This window comes from Maylandia zebra, linkage group LG7 (genome assembly GCF_041146795.1).
Source record: "Maylandia zebra isolate NMK-2024a linkage group LG7, Mzebra_GT3a, whole genome shotgun sequence".
Classification (NCBI taxonomy): domain Eukaryota; kingdom Metazoa; phylum Chordata; class Actinopteri; order Cichliformes; family Cichlidae; genus Maylandia; species Maylandia zebra.
Genome location: NC_135173.1, coordinates 24626263 through 24646135, shown reverse-complemented (window position 1 = coordinate 24646135; position 19873 = coordinate 24626263). Strand labels below are relative to the sequence as shown.

General features: G+C 40.9%; 2 protein-coding genes across 10 annotated transcripts in view; one reads left to right on the top strand and one right to left on the bottom strand.

Annotated features, from left to right (window-relative positions):
- The window catches only part of lrrk2 (leucine-rich repeat kinase 2), a 32827-nt gene extending 26052 nt beyond the window's left edge, over nt 1–6775 (bottom strand). The window contains exons 1-6 of one of the 2 annotated variants that reach the window (XM_012922826.5): nt 6039–6775; nt 5252–5337; nt 4795–4904; nt 3210–3298; nt 2490–2624; nt 1328–1462 (exon numbers count right to left, since the gene is read on the bottom strand). In XM_012922826.5, coding sequence (XP_012778280.3) covers nt 1328–1462; nt 2490–2624; nt 3210–3298; nt 4795–4904; nt 5252–5337; nt 6039–6174 — 691 coding nt within the window. In that variant the 5' untranslated portion in view covers nt 6175–6775. The remainder of the gene's footprint in view (nt 1–1327; nt 1463–2489; nt 2625–3209; nt 3299–4794; nt 4905–5251; nt 5338–6038) is intronic. The other variant, XM_012922827.5, reaches the window with a different exon arrangement.
- A 3820-nt stretch (nt 6776–10595) lies between these two features.
- On the top strand, nt 10596–19236 carry LOC101469223 (proton myo-inositol cotransporter). Of its 8 annotated transcripts, XM_012922845.3 has the most exons (13): nt 10596–10677; nt 11640–12109; nt 12333–12492; nt 12656–12864; nt 12962–13070; nt 13196–13359; nt 13725–13839; nt 14207–14332; nt 15262–15380; nt 16081–16233; nt 17397–17569; nt 18478–18546; nt 18662–19236. In XM_012922845.3, exons 2-13 carry the CDS (start codon nt 11668–11670, stop codon nt 18668–18670), a joined length of 1848 nt encoding a protein of 615 aa, XP_012778299.2. In that variant the 5' UTR covers nt 10596–10677; nt 11640–11667; the 3' UTR covers nt 18671–19236. The 8 variants fall into 8 exon arrangements, 7 of the variants coding, with proteins under 7 accessions (XP_012778299.2, XP_004564515.2, XP_004564514.2 ...); XM_004564458.3 differs by having other exon boundaries at nt 18478–19236; XM_004564457.3 differs by having other exon boundaries at nt 10607–10677; nt 11643–12109; nt 18478–19236.
- Nucleotides 19237–19873: the final 637 nt, after the last annotated feature.

The following is a 19873-nucleotide window of genomic DNA, read 5'->3' as shown; positions in this document are numbered from 1 at the left end:
TACGGCCCTTCCAGGCTCATTTGTGATGTTGCCTAATCTCCCCTGCCTTACAGCAGGTACGACAATTTGCAGCTGACTCCACTTAATCAGGTTAAGGATTATTTAAGTTTAATCATTAATATATATTTTGTTCCTATTTTCAGCTCTCTGTCCTTTTTTTTGACTCACTCGGACTGTTACTGGTACTTTCCACCATTCTCCTGGACTTCCTGGCAGCATAACAAAAGTCTCTTTTAAACAGTGTTATCTTTGCAGAACTTGCTCTCCAGGCAGCAGTGAGTGCCTGCTTTTAAAGAGTGCAACCTCTGGGTTTATTGCAATGACCAAAATAAAAGGAATCCCAATTAGAAGCTACTGTTAATGTTAAGTGCTTTTTAAGTTGAAGATAAAGTAAAATATCTCATCAATATCAGAGAAAATACCAAAATAGTGATCAACTTTAAAATCCTTTGGTAAATTGTCATTGATGATCGTTTTCATTTTAAATTAAATATATCGACTTCCCGTATAAGACACAATACATGATCGTTAATTCTTGGTGTTACAGATTAAACAGATAAGGGGCCGTAATAAAGTTGGACAGCAAATGCCCTCGATCTGTTCTGGCCTCCTAACTCACACCATTTTAAATTATGGATAACTCTTTGGAAGATGCCATAAGAAATAACAATAATAATAATAATGCAATCTTTGTAATCCTAAAAACAGGATTCGGACTTCCCACATCCTGATAATTAAAATAAATTTCATGGAACTGTAGGAAGTCTCCAATTCAATTATCTGCTGCATTCGTAACATGTTTGACTGGGAAATATACTTCAGAGAGTCTTCACTGAATGAGCTGCTATGTTTTCTCACAATGACAATTTGATGTTTTTCTTTCCAAACATGCACGGCTATCCTGTCCCACAAGTTCTCAGAAGGACACTTATTTTACTCCTATTTAATGGCATTAGAGGGATAACGGAAATTAAATCAAGAGTCCCTAAAAAGCATTGCAGTGACATCACGGTCTGATGGTCCATCTACAAATGGACCATGCGAGGTTTTATGAGCTTGTTTCATAACCTGTGTTTGTTACCACTGTGACTTCAGCAAAGCAAAAAGAAGATGACATTAGCCGAGGGAAACCACACAGCCACACACAAAGGACAACTACACCAAATCTCTCTATTCAAACTAAGACTCAGCTACACAGATCAGGCATAACGTTTTATAAGAACCAACACACAGCACTTTTTTTGGATTGTGCAGTAAGAATAACACGGGTTTCTTTTCTTTACTCTATGGCCATCATAAAGATCACTGTGATGTCATCAGGACTTACCAGGGTGAGTCAGAGGAAGCAGCACTTTTAAAGCCTGCAGCTGCATCTCCCAGTAGTCCGGAAACCTCTGGAGAGCTGCCAGAACCACAGCGTGATCCTGGTTCTCCACAAACTCCACAAGGTGCTCATCGCTGACTGCAAACACAGACGCAGTAAAGATATACGGCTGCTGTTCACCAACACACAGAAGAAAATGTTAATGTGAAGCTAACAAAAAGCTCAATTAGACATGCTGCATCGATGACTATATGCCAAAAGTTGTGTTCCAAATGTACACAAGCTAATCTTCAGTAACATTCGACATTAAAATAGAAGTACATAGATGTATCTGTATGTTCTTTTTCTTTTTTTGTTAACTTTATTCAAGGTTTTATTCTTCTGTGCACCATGTTTCTCTTTTGTCATGTCTCCATTAATATGTATAAACAAGCTAACATGTCAACATCCTCACATTAGCACATTAGTAATTGAATACGGTGACATTATGTGATTGAAACTGCAGGATGTGTGCTCTTCTGCATTGATTATTAGATTAATAAGTAGCTGAACAGGTGTACCTTAAGAAGTGTAGACTGACTAAAAGTAAACAAATTCTGGTAAGAATTCAGAAAAAGTCATTACAGACTGGAAACACTGCAAGAAATACACACAAATGCAAAATCACAGTGAGATTTATGAAAGGTGTGTCCCAAAAAGCAGTGACGATGATGATGTAAGAGAGAAGCCTGCATCACTAAGGCAAATAAGAACGAGAAAGTCCAACTGAAGAAACGTAAGCAGGAAGACAGGAAAGGCACAACTTTACAAAGTGTTTCCTCGAGAATTTAACGGGTTAAAATAGCAAATGTTAAATACCATTCCCCCCAGGACTCTCGCTGCGGCTCTTTATTTCACTTTTCTTTAGGCATTCACATTCCGACTTGGAACCACCCTCAGGTCACAAAGACAATGACTGCACGCTGTATTTAACAAGCATTACACTCGCATGACGTAGAGCATAGTTGTTAAATTAGTTTAATCTCTTTTCTAAAATAAAAGTCAGGCAGTGTCACTGATCAGTGTAAGACACATACCAAGCTAGAAACACAAAGACAGTGTAGACTACACATTTAAGTTCATAATAAATCCACACGCTACGAGGTTGGAGTGTGTATCTACCCACCTTCCTCCAGAAGCAGCTGCAGAGCTGTGCAGCCTTGGAGTTGCACTTCTTCGCTTGTAGGAAACGCCTTCATGGCGTACACCACAAGGCCAAACACGTCCTCCTCCTCATCCAGTAGCAGCAGAGGAATCTTGGCTATGTATGAGAGATAAAATGTCAAGTACAATGAATATCTGTTTGCAGCCAGTCACCAAACTGAGATTATTTTCTGCTTCGATTATCTTATCCGAGCCTCTCGTTAAACTCCCCGTCTTGTTTTATACCCAACCAGCTCAAACAAAAAGCAAAAACCCTAAACCTGCAGATTAAAAACATTTCAGAATTTTTACTCTATTGACCGCTCCTCTTATTACAATGTATGGGTTAGCTATGTTATCAGAAAATGTTTTTTTTCATGAATGCATGTTGGATAAGTGGTGAAATTCTTCTGACAAGCACAGATATTATTATTAGATTATACAAACATTTTTAGAAGCAGGAAATATTTGTTCCATTGTTGCTGGGTATGCAAATGCTTGAATTAGCTGAAACTCTGCATTTCTAAGAAGCCTCAAATCACTCAGCTACACATCAGAGTAGAAAGGAGTGTGACCGTGCAGGCAAACAAATCACTGAAAGAAAAACAAGGTGGTTAACTTGCTCACATTAAAGAGTCTTAAATGACAAATAAGGCTTTTGCAGTGCCATCTGTAGCAGGAAGGATCTTCGGTGTATTCATACCTGATCTGAGCAGCAGGGCCAAGGCTCTGAGTGCAACCATGGCCACTCGACAATCTGCGCTGTACTGAGATAGCACCTTAAGGATCTGCCTGAAAAACATACAACAAGCAAAAACTTCACCAAAGCTGTCGCCAAATAGATTTGGTCATTTTTTTCATCTCCATTGAAAGACCAAACCTTTGCAAAAATTAACTGAATTAAAACTTATTTTATGATATATATTGTTTTAACTACTTCACCTTAAATACTAACTTGATCATTTGATTATTAAATGAAAAATGGCTGTCTGTTGTGTTATTCTAAAATTGTGTAAGCATTGCCGCTAACACAAATGCCTGACATGGAGAATTAATTAATTAATAGAAATTGGCACGTGTAAATAGGGTCATAGCAGCTAAAGCTGGTGTCAAATAATCTGAATCAAATTCTATAAACTTGATTCTATAAACCTAAAAGGAAATGTGCCTCAGATTCAAAGAAATTCAATTCAGTATGGTCCACATTCATTTTTCTAAAATCAGAATTGAGAATTTTACTAAAGTGGAGTAAAAATTGAAGGGGTTAGTCTCCTTTTTGCCTCGAGATTTACCATGACTCGAATCTCCTATTCGACCACATCCCAGAGGAGCCCTACCAGACTGAGAACTGGTGACTGTGGAGGTCATTTAAAGGTCAGCATAGGCATTGTCATGTTCAAGAAACCAGATTGGGATGATGATCTTATACATGGTGCACAGTTGTGTTAAAAATGATGGATACACTGGTCATAAAGGGATGAACATGATCAGCAACTATACTCTGTTACGCTGTGGCTTTTTAATGACGTTTAAGTGGTTCTGTTGGTACCATTTCGTCACTATCAGCCTGAACACTTGCTACAAGGCAGGATGGATCCATGCATTCATGCAGTTTATCCCAAACTCTGACCCTCACATTTGAACATCACAACAGAAATCAAGCCACATGAGAGCAGGTAACGTTTTTCCAGTTTTTCTGTCGTCCAATTTTGACGAGACTGTTTGAACCGTAGCATTCGTTTCCTGTTCTTGGTTGACAGGAGTGACACCCAGTGTGGTCTGCTGCCCCTGTAGCTGTTTCAATGATCAACATGTTGTGCATCTCTGCTGTGCATCTCAGAGGAACATTCAGAGATGTTCTACTGCAAAACTTGATAGTGACAAGTGGTTATTGGAGTTACTGTTGCCTTACTATAAAGTCTGACTATTGTCCTCTGACCTCTGGTATCAACAAGGGGTTTTTGCCCACAGAACTGCCGTTCACTGGACATTTTCTCTTTGAACCACTCTCTGTAAACCCTAGAGATTGTTCTGAGGGGAAAAACCCAGCAGTTTATGAATTACTCAGCCCAGCCCATCTGGAACCAACAGCAACAACATGCAACGTTCAAAGTCACTCCAATCACCTTTCCTCCCAAAATTAATGCTTGGTTTGAACTTGAGCAGGTTGTCTTGACCACGCCTATATATTTCATGTACCTTCGTGTGGCATGAGCCATCATGATAGTCATTCATTTAAATGAGTGGTGCTGCATAAAGCCCACAGCTGCCAGAGAGTCTTCACTTACTGGTGCACTCCCTCTACCTCCCACTCTTGGGCTTCATCCAAAGGTCTGGTTAGCTGGTCCAGTGTAGTGGGGCATATTTCAATCAGCTGACACAGCAATGACCAGCCAACCTGTGAAAAGGAAGAACAAACAATTTATTAAAATGACGGGAATGAGTCATTACAATAAACCAATGAAAAGTAATGATTCTGATCTCAAGCATACACATTACAGTACTGAGAAAATATGAATCTTACAATCTCACTTTCAGTTTGCTTCAATATGTAGTCTTACCTCTGATAATTAGCATTACACAGCAGTCACAAGACATGCTAGATTTTGTGTAGGCGCGTCAGTCCACAGATGATTTTGTCAACAACAAAGAGCGAGTGATGCTGCTGAACACACCTCACCTTACCTCACACAGATAGCACCACCTGCCATTATAATGGCTAATTTTCGTTGTGTCATTCATTACCTGCTGGACTCCTCTGCTGCTGATGTGGGTAGACAGAACCAGCACGAGGGGCACGTGGACATCTTTGTCTTCAAACAGTTCAGCTGCTGCAGCATGGAACAAGAGATAAGAAGACACGATGAGTCCCATTAGTTTTGAATAAAGTGACTGGGTCTTTTACCCTCATTCCTGTTTTTAAATGTGCATAACAAGGCAGCATTACAGCAGGACTTTACTGTGCAGGTACAAGTCTGTGCTTAAAATCTACTAATCTAAGTAAATCTCATTTTAAATTTGATTTCAGGTAACTTGAATGTGTTTTCACGCCTAGTCTTAAGTAAACTATAATGGCCTTAGTATGACCCCAAAGACATTATGTTTTGTATTTAAGATAAGATATGCTTTATTTATCGCCAAAACTGGGAAATTACTCTGTAAAAACAGCTAAATCATTAACCTGCTCTATAACAAACCTTAAAGTAGGACACATGAACAAAGAAATACAGCATCAATAGACTAGAAGATGGAAGGATGGAAGGGAAAAAATGCACAAAAGGAGCAGAGTTTGTTTGTTTTTGTTTTTTTTAAAGAGCTCAGTGAATTACATTGTGGTCTGAAATAAATAAAACCATAAAAACGATCATGCAAAATTATTGAATGCCATATCACATTTCACACTGGGCAAATACTACTTGATTTTTTTTAATCTGACCTAATTCTCATAAGGCAATGCAAAAATGCCAAAAGGAAATGATGGCTGTTTATGAGCAGCGTGATGATGCACACGCTGAAACAATGTGCTTCCTACCATAGTCGGTGTGCGCCAGGAAAAGCAGATCCTGGATGATTTGAATCAGCGTGCACAGTTGCCTGTCTTCCTGGGGAGTTTTCAGCCTCACCAAAAGTTTTTTCAGCCTTTCTTCCAGCTCCTCTTTGTTAACCATGGTCTTTAAAGCGCCCTGTTCCAGCTGACGACGACTTGACGTGCATTGAAATCAATCACTGCGCTCTCTCTGAACCGACAACGGCCTTCGAGCGGCCACACTGAGCGCAGCGTTAGCGTATAAATAACTCACTGAAAATCCACTGTAGTTACTCATGTCTTTACAAATCATTACTGAATTGCTGTGTTGCATAATAATACAGTAGCTACAGAAAGCTATAAGTGGCTGTTGCTACAAGGGAAGCGGTCAGTGTCGCGGAGTTTCGGTTCCGACATCACAGTCCTCGGCTAACTTTCCTGTGGCAGAGAATAAGTTCCTCTTTGCGGAGTCGGTGACTTTATGTTGCTTGGATGTGAAAACGAAGCGAGTCCTCTCTGAAAGGCGTGTTCCTGCTTTCCTACGATCGCATCATATGACTGCAGGCAGTAAAAACTCCCCGCTTACAGAAGAGGAAGCTGAAAATAGAGTCAGAGAGAATCCGACTTTCTCTCTGACAGGGGAAGCGAGTCAGACAGAGAGCCAAGTCAACGGCACTTACGTTACCCCCCAACGGGTTTTTTGTTGTTTTGTTGTTTACTTCAAGCTACACTTTTACAAGCTAACGAGTGGCTTGAGTTAGCCCTCCCACTCTGCGTCTAATGCCAGTTGCTGATTTACAGATTTACAACAATGCAGCTTGACCTGGTACTGACATTTGCTGTGTATGATGGAGGAAAATTCCCACACTAAAGCAAACTCTAAAATAGTTTTTAAATTATTTCAGTTAATCTCTAAATTAGGTGTCCTCCCAAAGTAATCACCCCTGTATACTAGAAGTGGCGGATCGATACCAAAGCTTGTATTGGTATTGAATCGATGATAGGTAATATGATCGATATTTTGTTTTTCTAATGCTGTGTTCCTGAATAAGTCGGAAGTTCCGAGCTCCCGGTCAGAAATATTTTGTGGAATGCCCCCCCTCAACTCAAAAATCCCACCACAGCAGCAGCCTCACATAGAATTAACAATACTAGATGGCATCACTGAACGTAAACAACAGTAAAACTGTGTACTTTTAATCTGTACTGCCACTGTTGTCTAGTTGTGACTCAATAAAGTCATAGTAGAGAAATTCCTACAGGCATTGCTGTTTGCAGTGTTTTCATTTACAGCTATAAATATCTGGACACCAGGTGCACCTAAGTCATGTGACTCCACAGCAACAAACCACAGGGAGGAGGAGGTGAGGGTGGAGCAAAGGGTGGCTGAAAGGACCGGTGTTTGCACAGACGTGGCTGCTTTTTCATGAAACAGGAGCAATATCAATGCTGGGATCAGTACTTTCAATATTTGTATCAATGCACGCATCCCCACTTGTTAGAGTTACACTGTATTGCTGTTTTTTTTGCAATATGATTTGGCTTCCAAAGTAAAAACTTTCTCAGTGTTGCTTTGTACCTAATGTGCAAAATTGGAAACAGTTTGGTCAGAATATTTTAGCATCCGCTTGGCTTGCTGCCTATAAGTTGGAGTTTTTCCTGGGTTTGTTCCCTGCACCTTTGAATTGGAGAATGGGTCCTGGCTGTCGTCTGCGCCCGTGCACCAAACGATGGTTCAGAGTACCTGGCCTTCTTGGAGCCTCTAGGTGGTGTGCCTGAGGATGCTGTCGTCTTACTGGGAGACTTCAACGCTCATGTGAGCAACAACAGTGAGACCCGCAGGCGCGTGATTGGGAGGAACAGCCTGCCAGATGTGAACCAAAGCAATGTTCTATTACTAGACTTCTGTGCAAACCACAAATTGTCCATAACAAACACCATGTTCAAACAAAAGGGCGTCTATAATTGCACATGGCAATAAGAGACCCTAGGCTGCAGGTCGATGATCAATTTTGTATCATCAGATCTGCGGCCATATGTTCTGGATACTTGTGTGAAGAGAGGTGCTGAGCTCTCAACTGATCACCTGATCCAAGTCATGTGGCGGGGGTGGATGCTGGACAGACTTGGGGCGCCTAAAGGTATAGTAAGGCGGCGACCTCCAGCTCGCACTGTAGCAGTTCGCAGCTGAGTGTAAAGTGGCAGGAATGAGAATCGGCTCCAAGTCTGAGGCCATGGTCCTCAGCTGGAAAAGGATGTTGTGCCCACTCCGGGTCAGGGATGAGTTACGGTCCCAAGTGGAGGAGTTTAAGCAGCTCAGAGTCTTGTTGATGACTGCTGGGTGTGGAAGATAAACAGACAGATTTATGCTGTGGCTACAATGATGCGGTTGCTGCTGAGTGTAAAAGCAAAGTTCTTGATTTAGCTGGTTGAGCTACGTCCTTACTCTCACCTATGGTCCTGAGCTTTGGGTAGTGACCAAAAGATTGAGATCACAGATACAAGAGGCAGAAATTAGCTTTCTCTGAAGGGTGGCTGGCCTGCGAATGCCTTGGTGTTCCTTGGGATAAGCTGGAGGAGAAGGCTGGTGAGAGGGAAGTCAAGGCTTCTCTCCTTAGGCTGCTGCCCCTGCAACCTGGCCCCAAATAAGGAGAAGAAGATGGATGGATGGGTAGACTGATGGATGGATATGGGATCATTTCAACAGGTTGCTCTCCAGTGAATTCTATTGAAAATGTAGCTGCATGGAACAGACTGCAGCATTGTAAATAATAATTTCTTTATGCAGTTTAACTTACCAATGCAAATGATATTGTGGGATTAGTTTCTGATCATGATAATATAATAATAAAAGCAGCTATGAAAAATATATAGATATATAGTGTTAGGGAAAATATTCTAAAACACTTCTTCAGTAAAGACTCAGAGAAGAGAAACACACAGAACTTCTTGCTAGCAAGGGCAGCCTCCAGACTGAGACTCGCACTAAGAAACTGCCCCGGTCTTTATTTATACTTCAGTGTGTGTGTGTGTGTGTGTGTGTGTGTGTGTGTGTGTGTGTGTGTGTGTGTGTGTGTGTGTGTGTGTGTGTGTGTGTGTGTCCTGCTGATCAAAGGGTCATAAAACATGAAAAGGTACATCCTTGGTCATAAAGAGGGTAGTCTCCCCCACCCTAGATGGCACGGTGAGGAAGTCCAGCAGTTAAGGCACTTAGACTAAAACAGACATAGCTACGTTAAAACAATAAAACAAGGTACGACCTCTCCCATGCTCCCAGGATGTGGGGGTGAACCAAGCCTGCTAAAAATCACACATCCTGTCACTACCAAATAACTACAAACAGCATCCTACCATAAGCAAACTTATATCACTAAAAGATTATACTGACTACTAAATACAATTTTCCATTGACATATAGAATAAAATATATATTGTTTACCATACTATGCTGTCTACCTTTGCACTTTTTTTGAGATATTGGGTGGACCCTTTTCTCCCACAGAGAGGAAAGTAAATGAGTGTGAGGCTTAAAACAAGAAATCATTGAAAACTATGTTGTTTAAGTTGTATAGCATAAGTACAAAGTATGTTATAGTGTATACTTCCAGTGTCCCTAGAAGCTGTGGTTCAGGTCCAGCTGTTCCCTGGCAAGGAGAGCACCATCTGATTTGAGGATTGGATGACAGTCGGTGAGCACAGAATATCAGCTTGACATAGTGGTCATATCTTATTTTTCCTGTATTCAGCATTGGGTACAACCCCCCAACCACCAGTGATATGCCTAAATATCTTCACTTTTCAGCCGTTTTTTTTTTTTTAAATCATTCAGAACTATTCCTGAAGACTACTTAAATAAATAAAGAAAAAAAAAACCCTCCGGTTTACTTGTTGTTTAAAGATTGTAGTCATGAAATTTTATTTTAGGACACAAGAATGCTTTGTGCGTTTTAAAGTATACATTAGACCACGGTTTAGATGGGTTTTGCTTTTTGGCCTGTATTTGTATAGCGCTTTACTAGTCCCTAAGGACACCGGGCACACTGGCGCCACCGGGCCCTCTGACCACCACCAGTAGGGAACAGGTGAAGTGTCTTGCCCAAGGACACAATGACCGAGACTGTCCGAGCCGGGGCTCGAACCGGCAACCTTCCGATTACAAGGCGAACTCCCAACTCTTGAGCCACGAGCACCCAACTTTGCACAATTTATATGTAGGAAAGCCCAGTGGAAAACGTGTCTTTATCTGTCAAGTGTCTGTTTGATTAAAAAAAGAATGTTAATCATATTTTGGGGGGTAAAAATACATAAGAAAACAAAAACGAAAGTAGCTAAGCAACAGTTAATATTTACCTTCGCGAAACGTATCCATCTAAATCTGCCCAAACTTACTGATAGCGCATAAAAAAGTGCTCACAGTTGAAATCTTTGCCATGTTTTGTGGCCAGTGCAAATTCCTGCTGTGTTGGCTCATTAATCACGACTACCATAAAAAGAACCAGTTGGGTTACATTTTACAGTTCAAATGGGCGTGTTTACTTTTTTTTTTCAGGGATAATATCATATGATCCACATAACAGACTTCCTGTTTGTTGAAGAACACATCCACAGCAGCACTGTGCGCTGGAGGAAAGCAGCTTTTTTAGAGGTATGGTTTTTTTTTTCACAGATAGTTAAGGTGACCTAGGCTAAAGTCCAGTAATGCGACTTATTTGACTTTATTGCAAACAGATGACTTATGGGGACGAGGGGCATAAGGGTCACTTACCATTCCGTACTTTTAGCATTATAAGAATAAATGAAGTAGAAGTTACATTCGGAAATACTCATGAAAGTAATGAAAAATAGATGGGGAAAAGTGATCTGAATGAAAATTGTTCACTCACATCTCTGCCGAATTTTCGAGTAGACAATACATGTGCTGTCAACTCTGGTTTTACGTGCACAAAAGTCTCCGCTGAGCACAAATTCGTTAAAAATGACATTTTGGATGGAGTTTGGCACGGTGCTGTAGGAAGATCGTAAACTCTCTGTTTGAAAAAAAAGAAACAACATTGTTTTTGTAGCCGGGTGGGCACGTGACCTCATGCACAAACATGGCTGCACGCAGAGCAAAGCAGTAGCGCTGTCAGTGGTGAACAAAACATCTAAAGTCAGCTTAAAGTCATCAACCTACACTGTTTAGGCAGCTTTCCCACGACGCGACTCCGAAATATGCGACACAGCAGAATCTGGCGCTCGGTTAACCACAGGAATTAGTCACGACATGTCGTCATCAAAGTTAGCTAGTATAGCTGCTAAAATCACGACGTGGTGCTTTCTTTCCTGTTGCTTTTTCGAGCTGGACACCTAAAAACACACCCAAGGTTTGGAATTTAACTTAGAGGTTAGCTGAACGTCTTGCACTGAAAATATTGCTATTATTTTGTTGAGGGGAAAACGACAACAACAAAAAATGATTATGATTTGTAATCTGCTTTAATGGGACATGACTGCATCCATGTACACGTCACCGCCACTTCCTCACAGAAGTATCTCACCTGGCTGATTTAATAAAGTGGTGACCTGCAACCCCTGGTTAGCTTAACCTCTGGTTTCTCCTATGTCCAGCAGCTATGATGAGTACAGCTTGGAGCACATGAGCAACCTCATGGCCAGCAGGAGACAGAAAGCCGGGGACGATGGAGAGCGGAGTCTCATAGGACCTCCATCTAGGCATGTGGATGAGAATCTCCCAGACCGGGATGCCCCCAAGCCGCTTTTTGTCTATTTGTTGGCGTTTTTCTCTGCCTTGGGGGGATTCCTCTTTGGGTATGACACTGGAGTGGTTTCTGGAGCCATGATTCTCCTCAAGAAGGAGATGAACCTGAATGCTCTGTGGCAGGAGCTGCTGGTTTCCAGTACTGTGGGAGCTGCGGCGCTCTCTGCCCTGAGTGGAGGCTACCTGAACGGGTGGCTGGGCCGCAGGATCTGTATCCTTGTGGCCAGCTTTATCTTCACTGTCGGTGGCATCATCTTGAGTCTTGCCCCAGACAAGGTGGTCCTCCTTGTTGGCAGAATTACAGTTGGTTTGGGCATAGGTAAGTTATTTTTATTTAACACTACAGCTTGTATCAAGGTAAAGTCACCATTATGATTTTGCTCCTTATAAGGAACCCTTTGTTTGACTCTCATTATTCAATATTTGCCTTATTCAAACACAGAGCTCTGAATTATACGGCAGAGTTAGGATGTAATATGAATTGTCTGTGGGAATGCATCTGTTGTGCATTAGCATGAAACTGTTCCTCTCCTTGCCTTTAGGCATTGCTTCCATGACTGTTCCTGTGTACATCGCAGAAGTTTCCCCTCCTCACCTGCGAGGTCAGCTGGTCACTATCAATTCCCTTTTTATCACTGGTGGCCAGTTCATTGCCAGTGTGATTGATGGGGCTTTCAGCTACGTGAGACAAGACGGCTGGAGGTACGCAGCTTTGATGCTCTCTCACCTGTGCTAAGGGCTTTAGTTTAGTTTGGTTAAATTTGATTTATCCCTTTTTTACCATTATTTGGATCTTTGCCGTGAATGCCAATAAGGGCACCAGAGTTTTCAGATTCCAAGAAGCTGCATCTTCTCCATGCTTTAGGTACATGTTGGGCCTTTCCTGCCTTCCTTCTGTGCTGCAGTTCTTCGGCTTTATTTTTCTGCCCGAGAGCCCCCGTTGGCTCCTCCAAAAAGGCCGAAGCCTAGAGGCTCATCAGGTTCTCAGCCAGATCAGAGGAGGCCAGAACATTGATGAGGAGTATGACACCATCAGAGCCAGCATTGAGGAAGAAGAGAAAGATTTAAATGGAGGTAAACGATGTCTAGGAAAAGGGAAACATAGCAGGTGTTATGTGCGCGTGCTTAATCACACTGTGTGTTTTCTTTTTTTTTCCCTGGTTATTTTTAGGTGGGCCTGTTATTTTCCGTATCCTCAGGCACTCGCCGACTCGTAGGGCTCTCATCGTTGGTTGTGGGCTCCAGATGTTTCAGCAGTTGTCTGGGATAAACACCGTCATGTAGGCCGACTTTTTGTTTTGTTCAGTTTCAGACCGCATGACAATGCTAACCATTGCTGTAAAACCTCAAGCGCTACATCAGAGCAAGTGTGTTTTCTGTAAATCTGTCCTGTGCTGTATCCTAGGTACTACAGTGCAACCATTGTGCAGATGGCTGGGGTGCGTGATGATAAACAGGCAATATGGTTGGCCGCAGCAACTTCAGCTACCAACTTCGTGTTCACCTTGTTGGGAGTCTGGCTTGTTGAGAAAGTGGGTCGCAGGAAGCTGACCCTGGGCAGTCTTTTAGGTTTGTAATTATAGAGATTACTTGATTGATAGATGCATTTTTTTTTTAAGTTTGGGGGGGTGTTTGTGTTAAGTTAATTTAACACAATTTGTCACAAATCAAAAATAAAAATATAGAAATGTGTTCTTACTGTAGCTAAGGCCAAAAGTGTTTACAGTGGGCAGGACTGGGGTCATTTTCATGTAAACATCTCTGGGACTTTTGCAACCAGACTGACTTCTAAAGTAAAACTAATGTGTTTTTATGGTAATAGTATTATATTTGGTCAATGATATTATTCAGGTATATGAAAATGAACTGCTTGTTTCTGCAGACACCCCTGCCGTCTTTCTCAGTGTGTTTGTCTCATTATGTTTCCGATGCAGGAACTGGTCTGAGTCTGGCTCTGTTGGCAGTTGGGTTCTTGTTATCTGCCCAGAACTCTCCTCCTATAACCCTCCACCCATTAGACCCCCAAAACTCAACCTGCAGGACATATGGGTAAGAAGAAAAAAAAAATCACACTGCACTAATTTTTATTTGTTTTTGTATTGCAACATAGCATGCAGGCAGTTCGACTTCCTGTCAGTTTACACTATGTTGTCGTTCAACATTTGGTTGTATTATGTATTTTGTGGCTCAGTGGTGATGCTTATCTTGGTATTTCTTCACTGTTGTGACAATGATTTCGCTAACTTTCATTCTTGGAGTGCGTGTATGCATCCTCTGGTGATTTTTAACCCCTCACTCTTCCTCCTACCTCCAACAATAGCTGTATTTGCTTAATCTTTAAAGGCCTGATCTCTGCCGCTCAGTAGATTTGGTGGTGTCTTTTGTGAAAGCTTTTGCATTCATCTCTGTCCTGCAGGTCTTGTGAAGGCTGCATGCTGGATCCAGATTGTGGATTTTGTTTCCTTGAAAATGGCACCAACGTGTACGACTCTTCCTGTGTTCCTGTCAATCAGTCATCCACGGATCATGCAGCCTGGGGAAGGTCAGATATTTGGGGTCTTTTGTTTTTGTATAAAGGGAAGGTGTATGCATTAGCTCACAAAAAATGTAAAGGTCCGAAAAGATGTTCCAGTGATTTCTTTCTTGGATATGACTGCTAAGTGGATGGATGGAAATATGGATGATATCAAAAGTGCATAAAGAAGTAGTGAAATAATAGTGCTAACAAACTCATGGAAAACCTGCATAATATCATCTCAACTTATTCACTAATGCAATCATTTTCAAGGTAAAAAACCAAAAAAACCACAGGGATGTCTTGCAATGCCATCAACAGACATCTTTTACATATATAATGTTAACAAAACACAGAACAGATGCAGATAAAACTCTCCATTATTAACTTGAATGATCCTCTTTGTTGTAAGACAATTGTTAGAAGGAACAGAAGGGTGGAGTTTTATAGCTTCCTGTCTGTGTCACATTAACAGGATCCAGTGTTACGTCATAGGTGTGGTGATGTGTTGTGTGTTTTAAGCTTGAGTTGCGTATCTGAGAGTGTGAGAGCACGTCTCTTCCTGACCTTCCGTTCATGTGTCTGTGAACATTATTTGAAGGTCCAGTTTTAAAATACTACTAAAAGTAGTGCTTGAAATATTACAATGCTGTCTATGACCTGCACTGTAATAGATTGTTTTTCAAATACTTTTAAGCTAATCTGTGTTATTTACCCCCAAAGTTGAGATGATTAGCTCAATAAAAGGAAAATGAAACAAGTATTCAATCCCAAAATTTAGTAAATCAAAGAAGCAAAATAAGTAAAAATCTAAATGCAATGAAAATAAAGTAAGTAAAACATTTGATAACATTATGTTTAATTAAATAAAGTCTAAATGTAAAACAGTAGGGTGGCTTTATGAAGTACAATATGGTTTCTGTTTTTTATTATTATTATTCTTGTTTTTAATCCAGGTGTTCCAGTGGAACAGAAGCAAGCGACAATCCAATTTGGGCGTACAACTACTGTCCTTCGTCTTACTCCTGGATTGTTCTTTTTGGCCTCATCCTCTACCTTGCGTTTTTTGCTCCAGGTTTAAAATTAATTTCTTCTTGTTTTTTTTTGTATTTGTTTTTATTTTGTTGTTTAAATTATTATTTCTCAGTTCATAGCCATCCCCATCTTATTGCAGCTGAACCTAAACGTGCTGAGTCTATTCCCCTAATTTAGTTTGACTGTGAGGTAACTTGGACAGTATAAATGATGGATATGGCTACTGTGTGACAGTCAGTGAAGTGGCATTATAAAGCTGAGGAGTGAGCACTAGGCCTGACTGTTGCATTGCTGTCTTATTGGCTGAAAACTTGTGATGAACAGCCTGTCGTTCGAATAATAAACCATCTACCGATGAGTCGCCCGATCTGAAAATGACTTTTCTGAAAACACATGATCTCATTTAAAAGTTGCCTTATAAATTCCTTCCTTATAAAAGGCGCTTCCACCTTAGCATCACTTTTCAAACAGTCTGGGTCCATCTTTTATACCAAATCATGTCTATTCAAACATTTGCAAATTCGAAAACAAAATCATCACTTTTTAATGCGTTGTAATGTGACACTAAGAAACGAGTTATGGAAATAGAACAAATTTTCAAGATGTAGGAAAATGCTTCTTCATACTCAACCTCTTTGAATGTTATCAGTGTTATCCTAATCATGAAGGCTAACCAACAGCTAATATGTCGTTGACACATGTCTAATGTGATAAAATAATGCATACAATACACGTTACAGGTATGGGCCCCATGCCTTGGACAGTGAACTCTGAGATCTACCCACTTTGGGCGCGCAGTACTGGCAACGCCTGTTCAGCTGGAGTGAACTGGATCTTCAATGTCTTGGTGTCTCTGACGTTTCTCCATGTTGCAGAGTTTCTTACTTATTATGGTAAGACTGCATTAAGATAGCAGCTAAAGTGTTTTAGGGTATTAAGTAACTGGAAACGCTAAAAGTATAAAACTTGGCAAAAAAAAGAAAGGGACAGACATTTTTATTGCTGGTTGAGTTGTGGTTAATTGGGTTAAATACTTCTTTAAAAAAAACTTAAAGGATCAGACCTCCAAGGAAAAAATGATATGGACTGGGTAATGTGTTTGGAACGTAAGCATCCCGAGTTGTTTGATGGAAATGAAAATTATTCAAAGACACCTCCTGAAAAAGTGAAAAAAATGATGCGGCAGCCTGGTCCATTTTCCCGATCTTCATTCCAGCTATTTCGCCTGCAGTGTGAAAGTAGCCTTAGACTCCATGGTACCAGACAGTGAGCACAGCGCCCACTAGAGGACATTGGGCCTTCAGGCCACCCTCATAAGGTCTGTTTCTGGTTGTTTGGTCAGACATTTACACCAGTGATTGGCTGGTGGTCATTTTGTAGCTCTGGCAGTTTCCATCCCGCCAGGAACAAATAGTGGTCCTGCTGATGGGTCCTACTGAAGGACCTTCTCAGCCTTGTCCAGCTCTTTTAGAGTAACTGCCTGACTCCTGGAATCTCCTCTGTGCTCTCGAGACTGCTGTGAGACACAGCAAACCTTCCGCATTAGCACGTATTGATTTGCCATCCTAGAGGAGCTAGACTACCTCTTGCAACCTCTATAGGGTCCAGATATGATCTCATGCTGCCAGTAGTGATGCTGACCCTGGCCAAATGCAAAACAAGTGAAAAAACAGTCAGAAAAGATGAGGAGGGAAAATGTCAGTGGTCTCTACTTGTAAAACCATTCCTGTTTTGGGGGTAGTCTCATTGTTGCCCCTCTAGTGCACCTGATGTTAATTTTATTAACCCCAAAGAAGCTGAAACTGATGAATAACCCCCTCTGCTACTTAACTGACCACATCAATATCCTGCAAGCTTAACTTGATGCTGTGTTTAAGTTTTCTGAGCAGTGTGCATAGCTTTTTAAGGTTATTTTAAGGTTATTTAGAGGAATTGAATTTGTTTATTAGGTGTTTTTTCCTATTTAAATAAACAATTCACACAACTTTATCAAGTTTAATTTACAGCCAAGAACTTCATAGTTTTGAGCCTAATTTCCAAAATCCCTGTATTCCAGGTGCGTTCTTCTTGTACACGGGCCTGGCCATGCTGGGTCTCATCTTTGTACTGGGCTGCCTCCCAGAGACAAAGGGCCTACAGCTGGAAGAGATTGAGAACCTGTTCGCAGGTCAGCTCTGCTCCTGTGGAGAGCCTTCACCCAACAGCAATCGTCATGTCCAATACATCCGGGTAAAAGGCAGCAACTACCTCCCCTCTGACAACGACGCCTCAGATGTAGAGTAGACTGGGATGATTTCGCTTTCCACTCTGTCCTTTGGTTTTCCTGGGATGGCTGCTCTTGCGGGGAGGAAAAGGTATTCACGGTTCCCTCTGGTGGGTGTGATCGAATGGGACCAAACGCAGGCTAGAGCTCCCCTGGGGTTGACTTTAACTGGTGCTTTCTTTCATTTAAGCAACTTTTTCAAATTTCTTTTTAGTTCTGCCTTTATCTCACCTGGAAATCGTGTTGCTTTGCATTTCTTACTTTTGAATATCCTCCTTATTTCTCAACGTCATTTATGCACTAATAAAAAGGGAATACTGACTGGTGTCTACGCAGTATTGCTGTGGGCACAGTTAATCTGTGACAGTGTTGCTGGGATCAGAAAATCCTTGTTGAGTGAAATATTTCCATTTTCTTGTTGAGAAACCTTTTAGAAACAAGCCTTTTGTTGTTGTTGTTTTAACCACACAGTTGGTTGCTGACTCATCGTTTACCCTCACATATTTAATTCCATTAAGTTGCGTGATTTCCGTCTGACCATCCATCTTTTATAAACTACAAAAACGAGATACGGGCAGAAATCTGATTGTGGTGAAATGATAAGGATTTGAGAATTTGAAGATCTGTGAAACTGCTTTCACTGATTTCTGCCATACTTGGACGTTTGCACATCTTTTCGAAATCATTAACATGGGGTTAGTCCTCCAATCAAAGCTGGTGTCAAAAATACTAATCACGTGTTTCTGTTGTCAACTAGAAAGTGGGTGAGTTTGCACTTTAAAGTCTTTTATTTTTTCAATAAATAATAAAATTAAGTGATAAATAAAATGTTTCCTACGTGCCAGATTGCTATAGCAAGTTGTTGTTTTTTTAGCATGATTTGGAATTCAGCCAAGCAAACTATGGAGCCGTGGAGTCAGACAGTGCCATAGCCTATATAACTGTAAGTAATGCATCGAGGTATTAAAGTGCTACAAACTTTGATGTTATGTTACTGTACAAAGAAAAATGCCTTTTTGATGTTCAAAATGTTCAATTTCATATCTTTGTTGTTGCAGCTGAGATAATGGTGACCAAGAACAACGTCCCACAGAGGGCTTTTGTACAGAATGTCCTTTTTACACTGGGATACTTTGATAAGTACCAGTTTGCTTTATTGGCACTGCTGGCATTTACAAATATTGATTTTTCATTAAATATTTTTCATGTGGCCTTATTTTTATTTTTTTTTTGTACATCAAGCACAGGCTAAGATGTATTTGGAAATTGTACAAAACCTCCACATGGAAACATGAAAGTGCTTGATACCTAAAACTACGTGATCTGTAGTTACAGGTCCATTCTGCTTTTGTTTGAAATGAATGGATTTCCCTCTTGTGCTGGGGGAAAAGAATAGACTCATGACACTACCACCTTTATATGAGACAGAGTTTTTCCTCAGGTGAACAGAGCTGATTGTCTTGACAGCTTCGAGGGGAAAGCATTTCAGGTTAAAAGGCCATAAATGAATTTTATGGATAAATGGATCAGCATTTTGTATATGAAAAGTTAACTGTTTGCAAAGTTACAATATATGTGTGTTTTGTTTTCTTTTCACCAATGTCATATTTGATAAATAAACTTGTCAAAAGAGCCTGATCTGTGAAGTCAGTCAGTTTTTGTGTGAAAAGGTCATTTGAGTGTTGCTCAAATGTAATTGAAGATGGTAACATGACATCATTTCTAAGAGTCTAAGACGGCATGAAAAATTGTTGAAGTGCTCACAACACTGAAACAAAGAATAACAGAGACTTTCCCAAAGATCCTGAGGAAGAACATCTCCCAGAGGCTGTTGGTGTCCTACTGCTGCTCCAGAGTATTTTAATATATTACTTCTGTGTGTGGTTTTCCTCTTGTACAGTGGCACAAAACAAGGCGCTCCCGAGGGTGGCCCAGAAAACCATGGGATGCCCCCTACCTACTCTAGAGGACCTACATAGTTAAAGCTAATAATATAAAAGATCCTTCTGACTGTCCATGTCCACATGAATGTGCTCTGTGTAATTTGGGAGAGTGGGGAAAGGCAGCTTTGGTCTTTTTGTGTGTTTCTTGTACGGTTTTATATAGTTTATAGTTTTTATTACTGTTGTGAGTGATCTTTGAACTGTTCAGAGTCCATTTGACATTAGTGTACACGTTGCATTATGTCATATGGTCCCCTGCTCATCCCAGTGAACTAAACCGGCACCCACAGTCTTAAAGTGTGTGTGCACTCCTGCTTTAAATCTCAG

Excerpts from the sequence above, each read along its gene's own strand:
- LOC101469223 (XM_004564458.3), top strand. The coding sequence starts at position 11,668 with ATGAGCAACCTCATGGCCAGCAGGAGACAGAAAGCCGGGGACGATGGA. Across the intron at positions 14,333-15,261 it reads GATCATGCAGCCTGGGGAAG|GTGTTCCAGTGGAACAGAAG; the intron begins GTCAGATATTTG and ends TTTTTAATCCAG. Across the intron at positions 15,381-16,080 it reads CCTTGCGTTTTTTGCTCCAG|GTATGGGCCCCATGCCTTGG; the intron begins GTTTAAAATTAA and ends TACACGTTACAG.